This window comes from Lepisosteus oculatus, chromosome 11, assembly GCF_040954835.1.
Source record: "Lepisosteus oculatus isolate fLepOcu1 chromosome 11, fLepOcu1.hap2, whole genome shotgun sequence".
NCBI lineage: Eukaryota > Metazoa > Chordata > Actinopteri > Semionotiformes > Lepisosteidae > Lepisosteus > Lepisosteus oculatus.
Genome location: NC_090706.1, coordinates 27,954,589 through 27,970,014, shown reverse-complemented (window position 1 = coordinate 27,970,014; position 15,426 = coordinate 27,954,589). Strand labels below are relative to the sequence as shown.

The 15,426-nt window shown below is 45.3% G+C and overlaps 1 protein-coding gene across 4 annotated transcripts in view; it reads right to left on the bottom strand.

The window, feature by feature from the left end:
* LOC102690068 (serine/threonine-protein phosphatase 2A 55 kDa regulatory subunit B beta isoform) overlaps window positions 1-15,426 on the bottom strand; it is a 102,376-nt gene that overhangs the window by 14,780 nt on the left and 72,170 nt on the right. For 3 of the 4 annotated variants that reach the window (XM_015349398.2, XM_006631686.3, XM_006631688.3), the window contains 3 exons: window positions 2,203-2,300; window positions 896-1,061; window positions 357-469 (listed from right to left, as the gene is read on the bottom strand). In XM_015349398.2, coding sequence (XP_015204884.1) covers window positions 357-469; window positions 896-1,061; window positions 2,203-2,300 — 377 coding nt within the window. Of the gene's footprint in view, window positions 1-356; window positions 470-895; window positions 1,062-2,202; window positions 2,301-4,742; window positions 5,150-15,426 lie in introns of those variants that run through there. The other variant, XM_006631687.3, reaches the window with a different exon arrangement.

Sequence of the window (15,426 nt, the reverse complement as noted above, 5' to 3'; positions counted from 1 at the left end):
CCTCTCTTGCCTGCAGATGTTTCACATGCTTTTTATCACACTGACAGAAGTGCAGATTGGAGTGCCGTAGCCTGTCTGCACGTGTCACCTTTCAGACACACACACACGCACACGCACCCACACGCACGCACAAGCACGCACAAGCACGCACACGCACGCACGCACACGCACGCACACGAGGGTCCCCATGCCTTTCAGCTCTCAGCTGCAAGACCACACTGGCCACTCTAACAAACGGGCTTGCCATTCACTTTTCCCACTTACATATTTACACGCTAGTGCTGGGAAGCAGGCGTCTGAATACTTAATACTCTGAATACCTGCACCACCGGCAGGACTGGACTGGACCTCCTTACCCGCAGCATCGTGATAGTGGAAGGGTCTCGAATTCTGCCATCTTCATCCTTCAGATTGTAGCCTTCCGGTCTCTTGTCTCGCTCGCTGATCTTCCAGAGCTTCACCGTTTTATCTGCAAGGGGAGAGGGGTGACAAACAGAATCTCAGAGTGCAGCACGGACAGGGCAGTAATGGAAGGGCAGAGGTGGGTGTGCTGGGTGCAGAACCAGACCAGTGGTTCACAACACGACACTAAAATCTGGTGAGCGCTGGCGAACTGTCCACGACACACTTTTGTAGAAAGCTCTGGAAAATGTGGTCAAGGCCGTCTGCAGAATTCCCCAAGTTCCCATCTTACAGCACAAGTTAAGAGCAGACAAAGAGAGCAGCCCAGCAAGCCACCAAGGAAACGCGTTAAGATTTCGAAAATCACCGGATCTAGTTTATTCACAAGAGACGTCTACAACATGGGACAGGCTGTCAGTCCTGGTGCTGGTCAGGCCCGCTGGTCTGACAGCAGAGCAAACTGCAGATCTCCCCTACTCCACCCCAAGCATACCGTTCGTAGAGAGAAGGAAGTAGGCAGCATTCTGCTGTGGCAGCCATCGAATCTTGTTGATCTTCTCCTCAATCTCCAGGCTCTTCAGGTAGTCGAACTCAGGCTCGTGGCTCTGGAAAGTGCTGTAAACATTGTATTCCCCTCGGCGGTGGGGCTGGTTCTTGCTCTGCAACACAGATCGAGGAACCAGGTGACGCTCGGGTGCAGTGTAATGTCTCAAACGAAAGGAAACAGGAAAGAAAAATCAATAAAGAGGTCACAAAGGGAGAGGATTTGCGCTAGCACAGAGAGGCAAAGCTGGAATTCAGACCGTCTATAACACAACGGCAACACAAAAGCCTGCAATTGGGAACGAAGAAAGAGGAGAGGCACTGGGGAACGGTGGCAAGAGAAAGAAAGGAGAAGAAATGAAAAATAAATGTCAGATCAAGAGAAATGTCTGAAAGGCTGCAGTGCTATGAACAGTTCATTAGCTGGGTTAAATCGTTAACTTCAGTAGCAGATTGAAAACTAGACAGCCCATTTAAAGTCTCTCTAACGAGCCCATCACCAAAAGGCTGGGATGAAGTCGCACCTCGGGACACCCATAAATCCATGGGGAGGGGTGAGGGGGAGAACAAAGCATAAAAAAAAGAGGTAAACGTGTTAGCAGTGAAGGCTTCTTAACTCTCTGCGGGTGACAGCCATGTGTTGTCGAGAGGAGAGTGGCGGCGATGGGGAGGGGGATAAACTGACAGTCACATCAGAGAATTAAAAAAAAAAAACAGGGTTTGCAGACTGTGGCTCATGTAAGCAAAATGTGCAGCTCCAAATATCTCTATGTATTAAATGTTGGATCTGAAGGGTACAAGTAAGCAGTTAGTTTAATCTGTTGAAGAAATCAAAGAAAGGCACAACTGTTCCCATGTCTCTCGTTGGTTATGGCCATAGTGGGTTTGCACATAATCTAATAGAATATACGACACTGCCCAGGCCCTTGGGATCAGTACAGTAGTTAGTATTGCTGCCTCTCAGAGCTGGAGCCCAACTGGATAATTGGCCCTAGTGTGAGTGTGTGCTTGTCTGTCTATGGCTGGATGTCCCCTGTGACAGACTGGTGTCCCACCCAGGGAGTATCCTGCCTTGTACCTGATGCTTGCCGAATAGGTTCCGGCTCCACTGAGATCCTGTACTGGATAAAGGAGTTAGAAAATGAACGGATGAAGGTGACGCTGCCAGGAAACCCACTGCTGCCAGAATGACTTGGAGAGGAGATGTCCTCGCTATATAAGCCGTGAGAGGAGATGAATTCTCGGAATCGTTCTTACCTCCTGCTCTCTCTGAAACACCACCACTCGCCCTCCCTTGTCCCCCGTGGCCAAGAGCTCCCCCGTGTGGTTGAACTCAACAGTGGAGATTATGTCAGCTGGAAAAGACAAGAAACAGGAGACTGCTGGGTAGCAGCGCGTGCAGAAACTGAGAGCAGCAGAAGTGAGGGAGCGGGTTCAGCGCGGCCACCCGAAGCCACATTCCTGCTGCGGCTTTTATCATTCTCTAATAAAACGGCAGTCGCTCAATACCTGGGACAAGAGGCAATTTTAACCCATCGATTTATTTATTTTTCGCGGACTCGGGTAAAGAAAAAAAAAACACTAAGTGACTGCAATAAAAGAGGTGAGGACGGGAAAAAAAAGGCAGGAAGGGGAAGGAGTGAGGGGAAAATAAAACGGTGACATAACTAGTTTAGCTACCTGGACGCGATGGCTTTCCTGACAAATTGTAAGTACAGACAATTTTCAACTCTAATGATACCTCTTCCCTGCTAAGAAGAAGCTTTCGTCAATTGAAAAAGCCCATCTGCTGCAGGAAAGACGAGTGTACATTTGAGCAATTATGCGTGACATTGTGCGTCTGGCTTCACTTAATAGCTGAGCTGGGAGACAAGACAGCACAGCAGAGTTCCTTACAATAACCTGCTGCTTTCTCAACTACTGAGCGTTTCCTGGCTGCCAGCGTTTCTGTCCCTGTTGCATTGATATGTAAATCCCCCTTTTTACATTTTTGCTTGACTCTAATTTCAGCAATTTCGGTTTTACAGTGCGGTAATTGCAGAGCACTGGGACCCCCGGGAGAATGGGATGGGGTAACATTAACGCTGCTGTGTCTGTTCCCCTGAATCACCTGCCACGGAGAAGCCCCACTCTCTGCAATATCCCAATACCTTCAGCTGAACAATAGAACAGAAAAAGGGCACGCACTCGCATTCCTCTGTTCGTTAACCTTCCAGAATTGGAGTTACACCGCAATATTATTTATGACAGCAGCAAGTATGCAATGCATGCCAACCCTGCACCTAGTTCTGGTTACAACACAAGAAAACCAGCATCAATGGCGGTTGGAATAGAAGACAAGAAACACAAATGTAAGAAAGGGAATGAAAAAAGCATCTGGAGTCCCATCTTCCTCCTCTGGTTACTGCTACCATATTGATCCAAGGATTTTATCGAGGAGGTTGGTGAAAAATCCCAATAAGTCAGCTTTCACAAAGCAGAAATGATTCACTATTTAAGTCCTAAGGAAAGGCTGCCTTCACAATAAGGAAAGATGGTGCCTTACAAAGTGTGGGTTCGTAGCATGCCCGACCTGTATCTTCTGACTGCTGTGGCATTTTATTAAACAGCAGCATGAATATGCACAGCACTGGCAACCCAGATCTCTCACAAACAGGTTAAAAGGGTCTTAGTGTCTGGAACTGCTATATCTTTTCCCCACTGCATGCCTCTAATCCCACCGAAGCATGTAGCGAAACTAGGACAAATTCAGATGTTTAATTAATGTTGCCCTACAGAAATGAACTCAAGAGATCTGCTGCCTGATGGAATGAACACAAGAGATCTGCTGCCTGATGGAATGCACTGACGAAGACCTCAGCTCCCGTCAACACCAGCTTGCATATCAATGACCTGCCGCCAGCTTGGAAACCTTTTATCTAAAACAGGCTGCTCTTCCAGGAACAGTGCTTTGCTCTTAAACAGGCTCGTCACAGAAGTCTTAAGACTCTTCAGAGAGACACAAAGACAGGCCTTTATCTTCTTCGTAAAATGTTGTAGTTTCACAGCTCCTTCTCCCAGACCTGTCTCAGATCAGTCACGTTCAGCTTTCAGAATCGGGCAACTCTGAAATTTATCTACACAGACATGTAATGATCTGCTTCCAAAGATAAACAGAGCAGCTTCAAAGAAATGAATAGGTGAAATAGATCACATGGAAGGCTGGAAGACACATGTGAACATGAGAAAGCTCTTAAGGAGGTCTAATTTTTCATGTGACTTACACAAAAGAATATATTTTTAATGAAGTCTTGTCCATTATGAGGAGCAACATCAATATCCTGTGTCTAGGACAGTGTTAACTCAGGCGACCTCTGCCTTTCCGACTTCCCCTCTGAGCATATAGGAGCCTCAAGGACAATGTGGAGGCCCCCTGACAGTTCAGACCAAATGGAGCCAAACTTTCCACAAACCTGCCGTTTCAAGAGCACCCCCTTACCCCACGCATCACCCAGAGAGATTCACTGATGCACACGGCTTAAAGTCATCCCTGCACTTGATCATCCTTGAACATCCAAACGCATTAATGTGCATTAAAGCAATTCAAATAACCTTCAACCAGGTATTAGCAGAGAAATATCCATGCCTGTAAATTACATTTATATATCCTAGCACAGGCAGAGCCATTTACAAAGTCCTGTTTATTTTGAATAGTAGCCCTCAACATCGCCTTTAATTTCAGAGACAACAACCATAAAAGATGCCTCTTCAAACAGCCGAACACACGACGTGCAGAGCAGGCGTTTGTAGATGCCTACCTTTCAAACATTTTCCTTTGTCTTCTTCGAAGAGATGCATCTGTTTTATGTGGCTTTATGAGATGCTACTGCCATTTAACCTTTTCCCCAGCAGAGACAAACGCACTCTAAGCACTGGTGCCCTTTCGCAGTCTGTGCGTGGCTCCGTATACCTACTCTGCATTTGCCAAACGTCGCCCGCACGAAAGAAACGCAGCAAAGCCGTGTGCTGACATCAAAGCGCCTCAGATTCCTCACATTTAAACGTGCGCCGAGCGCCGCTTGTTTCAGATACTGACAAACAAACATACAAACAAAAAGGGAATCTTAAATAATCCCCCCACCCTTGGACCCAGCCACCCACCCACCGGAGAAACCCTCCAGTGAGTGAATCGGGAGGGAGGTGGAAAAATCCTCCATCGCTGTTTTCCAACACACACCCCCCCCCCCCTCCTCCTCAAGGAGCTTAATGCTCGCAGTGTGGAGATTTTAAGAAAAGGGTTTCCGTGGCAACCATTCCTTTCTTGCAGCGAGCAGCGAGCAGCTCTGGTGAAGATTTTGTTCTGACAGTTTGTACAGGAAATGGATTCAGGGCTTTTCGAAGAGACTGACATTTATTAGACCGAGCAGTTATTTAGCAGCAGGTCTGAGGTACAGCGTAGGCTACCATGCCAGCCATTGTAACACCCCAGGGATCCTTGACCCCCTATTTCCAGGAACGCTCTCCACAGAAACACCCCTGGGTTCATACCCAGCCTTGCACGTCGCATTTTCAGTTACATTCGCACTTTTACTTCAAGAATCAAATACAGACCCCCTCCGCTCCCCTCCCCCAACCCCTCAGGGCTGCTGGGTTCTGATTCTTGGGCTTGCAGCTCTGGGTACGAGGTGTGTGTGTGTGGGGGGGTAGACAGTTGTGGTATTGTGATAATTTGATTCCCCACACTTTGGCACCACACAGGTGTGAACAGTTTCTTCCTTTGTCAGAGAACACCAAAATGATAGACTGTTATACAAAAAAAATAAAGAAAGTCAGATATCTGTGCAAACAAGCACAGTTTGGCGTAGTGCTAAGCTATCAATGGCACAGCTTGGCAAACCCTCCTCCTGAGGAATGAAAGGGGCCTTTTGTATCGGTTCTAATGGCTATCTCTTCAGCCTGTCATGAGACGCTGATCCTCAGCTTTCACACAATGTGATCAGTTAAAGCCTTGTTTTATGGGGGGGGGGGGGGGACCTCTGGGCCTAGTTTCTCTGTTCTATATTAATGGGTTTCAGTGTGTTGGCCACCTAACGAGGAGAGGCTCAAAATGCTGAGCTTGGAGGGGAAACAAAGAAAATGAGTCACCAAAAAATACCGGCTGCATTTCAGTCCCGGAGCCCAGAGATATCGTACCTGGGGCAGGGAGAGATACTGTGTACAGCTTAGGCTGCATGTCGTCATATTATTTTTGGAAAAGCGTTATTTAGTCGGAATTTTCGAATGATATTCAAAGCAGCAAATAAGTTGAACTAATTAGGCCCCCAGAGTATCTGTTTGCAACTGCAGCATTTCCTTGTCATTAGCTTTGGCATAATTGGAAAGTTCATCAACAAGGAAACTAGGCTTTGTCCATTAAAAAAGGAGAAATCTTTGTGTGACGATGAGATCACAGACACTGTGCCTTCATGAATTGTGGCAGGGCTCCATTATAGAAGGGTGTATTTGATGTCTAATATTATTGAACACGCTTATCTTTTTGTCTGTGAAGCCCTGGCCGCAATTACTGTACATTCAGAGGACTCAAGTGGAAACCACATTAGAAGTTCATTTAAAACTGAGAGACAGGAGGCACTTCCTTAACCAAAGGGTTGTGGGAGTGAGAAACACGCTTCCCAGCCATGTTGTTTAAGCCGATACCCTGGCTTCTTACAAGAAACAAATAGTGAGATCACTTTGTTTACAGAAAGGGTTGTGGGAACCCTTGATCGTTGAAGCCCAAACCCTAGCTTTTTCTTCAACATCTGAGTCAGATCCTTGGATCAGTGCGCTACGAACTACCAAACATGCTACATGGCCAAATGGCTTCCTCTCATTTGTAAGCTTCATTCGTGTTCTATACATTATTTCAAGGCTAGGAATCAACTGTGGCTTAACTGTACCCCACATACAAAAAATAATGTTTGACCTGTGTATACATTTCAATCATTTACTACAACACCTTGCTGAACAATTCACAGGTCTGCTGAGGCTGCAAAAAAGCCTGAAACACTCTGTTCTCACTTCTGTACCACGAGCCAGAGACTTGTGGATCAAATATAGAGGTGAAAAGAACACATCAAAAGCAAACTTGTAGACTACAGCTAAGTAAAAGGGAGAACTGGAGGCACACCTTCACACAAAGGGTGGGGGGAGCATGGAACAAGCTCCCCAGCCATATCGCCAAAGCCAGTTCCGCGGGCTTTTTCAAGAAAAGCTGGATGAACACCTCAGGTCACTTAGCTGATAATCACAAATGTGATAAATGTGCTGAATGGGCTGTTTTCTTTTGCAGACTTTCACATGTGCCACAGCAAAGCTTTAAGTCCCAGTCCTGGGGAGTCACAGTATCTACTGATTTTAATTCCAACAGATATCTTGGTCATTTAACTTGGTTAGATCTCATCAATAGAATTTCAGCTCTCAAGGAGATGGATTTTTTTCTTATAAGGATAAGGTATCTGCCAGCTCAGATGCAATGAAAACCAGCAGACATCCTGGGGCCCCCTGAACGAGGCTGTAAAACCACGTTCAAATCACACTCAGTAATAAAGGGAAGGATAATGAAAGAGCTGTCTAGCTTTTCGAAAATTCATCTGTACTGACCTAGATTTTTCACCATGAACTGTAGGCTTCAACCAAGTATTTGTAGGAGAATCAAAGCATTTTTGCATCGAGACAGACGTCTACGGATCATTCTGCACAATTACTTTGCATTTTAAAGTAATTATCTTTATCAAATCATCATTATCGGGAATAATAATTCATTTTTCTGATTTATGGCAAAGGGCAAAGGAAGAGAAAATGTTATTTCTAGCTCTGTCCTCAGTCACACTCATTATTAACCCATTAAGCTGATACGCAGCTAAAATGAAGGCTTAATTAATGGGGCTTATTGCACCAAGTGCATTTCTGCAGCTTTTTTTTCTCAAAGTACTCTAGGGCCAAATAAAAAGAAACAAGATCACCGATTCACATCTTTCTAATCAAGAACCATTTCTGTTTGTATGGAGACTTAAACATAAGAAGCTCTGGAAAAAATGAGGCTTCAGAACAGGCAGCTCAATCTTTAGGTGTCACACCTGTAATTAAGTCAACAACGCATCCATCACCATTATTGGTTCAGTTCAGGACTGCACACTATCTCAGGCAGAGAGAAATCACCCCTCTGGCTACAAAGCAAATTACCAGCTGTTCGGTGGCATCCCAAATTATTAGACTGCACAGGAGAGGTCCCAATCACATTTTGCAGGAATCTCAAAACAGACATTACAAAAATGTGGCCCCTTGACAACATCCATTCAGTAATAGATTGAGGCAGTGCCAACAGGGGGTGGATTTTCAACACTACCTGAGCAACAAGGAATGGTCACATTTAAAGTGTCGTTAGAAAGCCCAGATTTTCTGAAAACGCATGTGTTCATCAGCCAAGACAGACCACACTAGTGAGTTTCGACCCATTTCCAAAGCAAAACCAACACCAACTAACACAGAGGGGTTGCCACAATATTGGCTTATGCATGTTCCCCACAGCAGTGGAGCTGATCTTTTTCCCCAGAGCGCCTCTGTGCTCAATGTAAAAAGCAGCCTTCTGTCTGTGTGAGGTCAGGGTGACCTCACGGATCCACCATCCACAGGACACTGTCCTCCAACTAAAAGCAATCAGTTACAGGTTTGCCAAGACGGTCACTGGTGTTTTACTGCTGTGTATGGTGGCTCTTTGCTCTCTATGTCTTGGAGGGAATTATTAAAGGATACAAAGCATGGCACCAGCTAGCCTCTTCAGATTCAATCTGCCACACTGATCTGCACCTTACTCAAATCCCATCAGGGGCAGGAGTTGAGAGCAGCTGACAAGTACATGCTGCATTTGTCTTGGCAAAGATGTATTGCTCATTTTACACGTTAGCTTCCTTCAAAGGGCGAATTCAAACATCTCTCGCGTGTCAATTGTCCTGGGGATTACAGAGCTCTAAGGCTGCCTTAGTTGAGCAGATACATAATGATACACAAGGCCAAGGTGCCAGAAACAAACAGCAATAGTGGGTGTAGAGCCTCCCCAGTGAACAGATTGCAGTGCAACTCTCATGACATTCATCATGGTTTACTTTTTTCCATGCAGTGCATTTCATTCTTAATGTAGACACAGCTGTATGATGATCTTTTTGGTTTATGGATGCATACAACTGAACAAATAATGTTAAGGAGTGATGAGGAATATCCAAATAAGAAGTCAATTAAAATTTGACAGGTAAATGTGACACATTAGTTACTACAGCCCATCTTATGGGTTGTTAACATATTGATTACCTTGACCTGTTGTGATCAGGTATTTGAAGACAACTGAAATATTAAACCTGAATGGAATGGTTGGGTCTCTTCACACCCACACTAAACTGCATTAATAACAGTCCAAGTTGTTAAAGTAGCACAAAACACAAGTGAGCAAACAGTTTGTGGTCATAGCATATCCATTTTGTAACTCCTGATTGTGTCTTAGACTTTGTGCAGAAATGTTTCTGCCTCACCTACTACTGTCCTAAAAGACTAGACAACAGAACACAGCTGGGAGAGTCAATAAATCTCAGAGTCAGCCAGTTGAAACTCAGGGGTCAGAGGTCAGAGTGCTGGATGAAAGCGTAGTGCCTGATAACAGAAATCCATCTTCTGCAATAATGTGGAGACGGGATCATTACTCAGGGACGGCAGTGTAGGTTATCACACCTGCACGCCCGTAAGCACATTTTTTATATTAAAAATTGGATGACACGCAGCTGTGTCTCGGAGAACACAACAGGACCCGAACAATGCCCATGGACTGCACTGACGCGACTGTCCCAGAAATCGGCTAATTCAGCTTTCAGCCTATGAAGCAGCTCTATCGCGAGCATAAAAAATGTACAGCAGGTGTGAAAGTCATAAAACACAACCAAATGTGTGTTGTGATCTGGGATTGACAGTGACAGGCTGGGATTGAGGCTGAAAGGTCAGCACCAACTGGTTTTATACAGATGGGCTGGTGGCATTATGGTATTCCTTGTTATAACACTATAGGTGTTTCAGTACCTATAGTGTAAAGCAATACCTATAGTGTAAGCAAGTAGGATTACCATGACCTTTCACTTGAACAGTTGTGGGACAATGATCAACACAGAAAGTCACTCCCCTGTCTCAAAAGGCGGTCATCAGACACTAGACAGGGCAGGGCTCCCCAATCCTAACCCTTGGGTACCCCACAAACTGGTTTTCATGCCAGCTGGACCTTGTAAGTAAGGCTCTTGGGGTTCTTTAGTTGAATTGTGTGGTTGTATTGGTAAAACCATTCCAGTGTCACATAGCACAACGAGCATGAAACCAGGGCCAGATGTTGGCTTTCAGCTCCCTTCTTGCTCAGATACATTGCTTTAGTGAGAAGGGAACTCATGGGCCCACACGGGACTAGCAACGATTCTCCCAGGACACCTCACCTGACAGGGTCATTCCCACCTGCGTCCGCACATCCTTGACTGAGAAACGGAGGTTAGTAACTGAAATCTGGGCGGGATATCGACAACAAGTCTCTTCCTAATCAAAATCATTACAGAAATGAGCTACATAGATCGAACACAAACTTGTCTTGTGCATCATCCCTCCTCACCTCCGCCTTGCAGCTGGGCCCCTCAGTCGACTCCTCTCTGAATGGGGTCCGAGTCTCCTCGTCCAACAGCTAGGGGGGCTGGCCCCTTAACCAAGCGGGTTAAGACAGAACTCTCCGACCTAAAATACTTCAACTTCCACTAGGCCTCTGATTCTTGGAGGTCGTTGTCCCTCGTGAAACCATAAGGGGTGTTTGGAAAGCTGACAGGGGAACAGGAAATTCAAAGCGGCCAACAGCACAGGGCTGCTCGCTGTGCGTCAGACATAAAGGAGGCTGATGAAGCCCTGAGTGAAACAAAAACGGCTAAAAATCAATCGGTTGGTTCAATTTAGGGTTCGATAAGCTTAATTGAGTACGAGAGCAGAGCAGCACGGAGGCACAGTAGTGAGTGCTGCTGCCTCACAGCGTTGGGGCCCTGGGCTCAGTTTCTGGGGGTGCTCTCTGTACTGGATAAGCGGATTAGAAAATGGATGGATGGATGATGTAACAGCACAGCTGGAATGCAAACTAGACGGGACAGGAGTACTGCAGAACCAGGACTGGGAACTGCGGATGGAGGGTATAGATCACTGTGGGGGTGTTGAGAACCCACTGTTCTTTGCGATTCATTACGGCTGATGGCCAACAAGACTTGAGCCATTGGTGTCTCCCCACCAACGAGAAAGGTCCTCTTTAGTTACTGAGATTCCCTTCCACCAGGCCCCAGAAAAATGACATTCACTGGGATCCCGCGAGATGCAGCGCCATGAGATCTTTGGCTCAACATGACAAACGAGAAGGACCAAACAAGCCTGGCTATTTTTAACCTGCCTAACCGGAAGATACATAAAACGGATCTCTCCACAATACAGCCACGGCCAAATAATAACATGCACGGTATCTGTTGTAGAGAAAGAAAAACAACAACAGCCAAGTTCAAAGGTGGACGACTGCTGCAAGAGTAACGTGACAGGATAGCACACCAATCAAATCTGCCGTCAGTTTACAGAGTCAGTAATATACAGTCCTGCACCTGGAGAAAGGGGCAGAGCAGGAAGGTATTAATACTCCTGCAGGTGCGGATCTGAAATCTACAGGTCGCTAAACTAGGTCAGTATGTTGCTTGGTGATTTGAGACTCGGGATCCAAAGAAACATCCATCCAGTCTATGTGATAATCAATTCAGTTGTTGAGCAACGTATGTCAGAACAGCGGCAAAGCTGCACAAAGCCAGTCGGGTACTGTAAATGCAGCTCCGGGGAGATTGCTTTGTTAAGACTGGCTATCCGTCAGACTTGAACACACTGTGTCGTCGGTGCTCTCTTCCTTACTCTGATCACACGCTAAAAAGAATTTCGTTTTTGGCAGAGGGCAACAATAAAGAAACACATACCTTTCACCTCATCCTTTTCTCCATTTCAGATAGAAACTATTGTGATTATTAGTAGACACAATGGGGAGAATCAGAACCCTTTGATAAAGAAATTTAATATAATTTTGCCATCCCGATAAAGTGGACGTAATATTGAAGACAGAGTGCAAAAAACAAGCCCATGTTTGTTTTACAAGGCATGGGTAACAGGAATAGTTGATGTATTAAAGCCGGGCAAAGATTTTTCACATACAGGTTTCAGAAAAAAAATACTAAGACGGAATCTACGTCACAAAGTCTCCCTAATTAATACAATATTCTTCTGGGGGGGAAAATGGTTTAAAATATAACCACAGGTTATTTTTCAACAAAGAGGCGAAAAGAAAATGTAAAGACAAAACTCAATCCAGCCGTTTTGAAGGAATTTGCTGCAGGAGAATCTCTCCTGCTCCGCTCTCAAGTGCTCTAGTAATTGGTTTATCCAGCTCCGCAGTTTATCCTCCAAGATTTAATCCCCACATTGCCACGGGCTAGACCAACACCACCCGCCATTCCCTGGAAGGGTAATTTCTAATTACTGGACAGTTAAACCCAAACGGCACTGTTCGGGGATCTCCTCGTCGGACAATGTGGAATCACTGTACTGCGACAGCTCCGGCGTCTGCTTAGGGGCGTTACAGATGGACAAACGCAGCTTGCACACGTGTACGCACATTTCTATCCTTACCTTACGAAGAATACACCAGCTAAAAGTTGTTGTTTTTTTTTTTGTCAGTGAGTCACAGAATTTAACATTTAAACCAGAGAATAAAGGAAAAACGAGACTTTTGTCTGTCACAGGTAACGTCTTACATCCGGCAGATACCGCCGGTGGTGTCCGTATACCTCTGCGGAGCCCGCGGCAGTTTCACAGGGAGAGACCACCTGGTGGGTACTTGTATTATAAAAGCAGGCTCCATATCCCATTCCATCTTTGTACGAGCGAGAAATCACAGATTTTGTTGAAAAAAAACGGAGAAAAAAAACTAATTAACCCTATTTTGGGGGGGGAAACGCCCTGCAGGAATGCGACACTGAACGGATCACAAATCATACAAAAAAGCCGGAGGCCCCTGGGACAAGGAATGATTACTGAGAGCTGCTATTTGGCTGATTTTCACACTTCATTAACAGATGCATAATTTAGCGAGAGACAAGTTGAAGGCCTTAAATCCAGAACACTGCTGTGACAGGACGTCCTTCGAGCAAACTGAAGGCGCTAGTTCGGTTTAGGGCCTTTTTACAGCTTTGCCCGACACAAACGCGCATTTATTACCTTCATTCTTATAACTATCGGTCGTTAAAATAATGTCTTCCTTTTACACAAAGCTGACCAGAAGAAAACTACAATGCCGACCCTAATGAAGCAGATCACTTGTAAGCAGAATTTAAAAAGGCTAAAATCTGTGACCAACAGCAAAAAAACGTCCGCTGAACAAATCCGCCTTTGAGCACTTTTTCAGACACCTCAGTTTTCAAAGACTGGGCTCTTCACCAAAGATAAAGGCAGTTTCTTTTCTACGCTCCGAAGTTCCGGTGAATTTGAGACACTAAAACACACTTGCAAATAATTTTGCACATCATTTTGAGAGTAATTTTCAGCACACTTGTGTGATTTTTTTATATACCGGAAACAAAAGGCGCACATTGTCGAAAAAGAGGGTGAAAATATGGAATTTCTGAGACGGTGGGAATACACTTCTTCAGGGCTTTTGAATTAATGCCTTCTGATGAAAACGGCCTCATATCGGCAAATTAAAAAAACACCAGACGGCTACATCATGCCGGTTTTTTAATTCCCCCAAACTTTAAGACCCACACTCTTGATTTTCATGAGGATGATTTTCTTGTGAATAATGAAGGCGGCTTGGAGGGGGGTCGTTGAGATATTTCTTCTGGTGATTAACTCCTCACGTGTGGCCCGGGGGTGTTTGTCTTGGTGCAGGCGGCTCCACTGGCCCCTCTCGTTTCTCTTCCAGCCCCCCAACACCAGTATTCACCCCAGGGAGACGGGAGGAACGGGCAAGGGGACGAGACCACAGGCCTGCCTCTGTCACAAGCAGCAGGGGACAGGGTGGTAAAGACAGACACTGTGGGGGGGGGGGATAGAGATTGAAGGAAAGAGGCAACAGAGGAGAGGATGAGAGACGGATGAAGGAAAAACAAGGGAGAGAAAGAACTAGAGAGAGAGATTAGGAGCAGCAGGAAGAGAGAGGGAATGAGTAGTCGATGTGCCTGCAATCTGACCACTGGATGGGCCTTTAGCAGTGAGAGGCTGGCCAAGTGGTACGCTGAAGGTGGTACCTGCTGCACCTCCCAGGCAACTGACTGGCTCCGCAGGTACCAGGCAGCAGGTACCACCCGGCCCATTCGGAGCTGCCCATTCGGGCATGTGCAGTAAGTACACGCTTCACCATTCCATAGTCTGATCACAAACAGATCGGGTGGAGGGGGAGGAGAAAGGGAGAGAGAATGATTGAAAGGATAAGGAAGAAAGAGAATGAAGGAGAAAAACAGTGAGAAAAAAGGCAAAATAGAAATAGAGAGATACAGACGATAGACGGATAAGAGGGGATGAGGAAAGAGAGAGAGCCCACAGGTGAGATACAAAGAAAATTTGTGAGGGAGATGGAAAACACAAAATATCCGTATCAAACGGCTGCTTGACTCAAGATAAGAATTCATAAATTACTTCGGACCAAAGTTTACAAAAACAAAAATGCTTCGTCTGCAGGTCTAATCAGAAACTGGTGAGCCACTAGTGTTTTTTTTTTTGTTGTTTTCGTGAGAATATCACCAATTGAAGGGAACTATAACAGTGTCCAAATGAGAATGAAACAGGCCATTAATTTTTAATTTGTCTAAAACCTCCTTTAATTGTCACAGCGCGGATGGGGCAAGCACTCACTCTGTCCTTCATTTAAACAGATATTAAAGAGCAAATTAACCAATAAAAAAATGTATAAGTGAATAAATAAGTAGGCTCGTTGGCAATCTGTGAAAGCTATATATGAGCTCACAAAGTTCTAAAGCCCCAGGCCATCACCTTTCCCCTACAGACTTGACATCACTGATGGGAGAATCACCCAGCTTCTTACAAACCTGCTTCATCTACAGTTTTCTTTATTATCTACTTAAAAATGGTGAGCAATTAACCAAATGTTCCTCTGACTACTGGGATATTTCAGTGGGGTCCAAATGTACAGTAAAACACCCAGCTCCTATATTACAGCTAATTTTGCAGATTAAAGAACCGTCAACATAGCATATGGGTTATGTGTTTTTATGTGCACCAGTAGAATTCCCGTTTAGTAATTGCTGTTGGATAAGCAGTTACCACAGCGCTGATTCTGTCACTGGGCTGCGAACAGTTTTTCAAACAGCTGGACAGTTATAACTCATCTGCCAGGCTGAGAAACCCCAGAAGAAAATGTAAAAA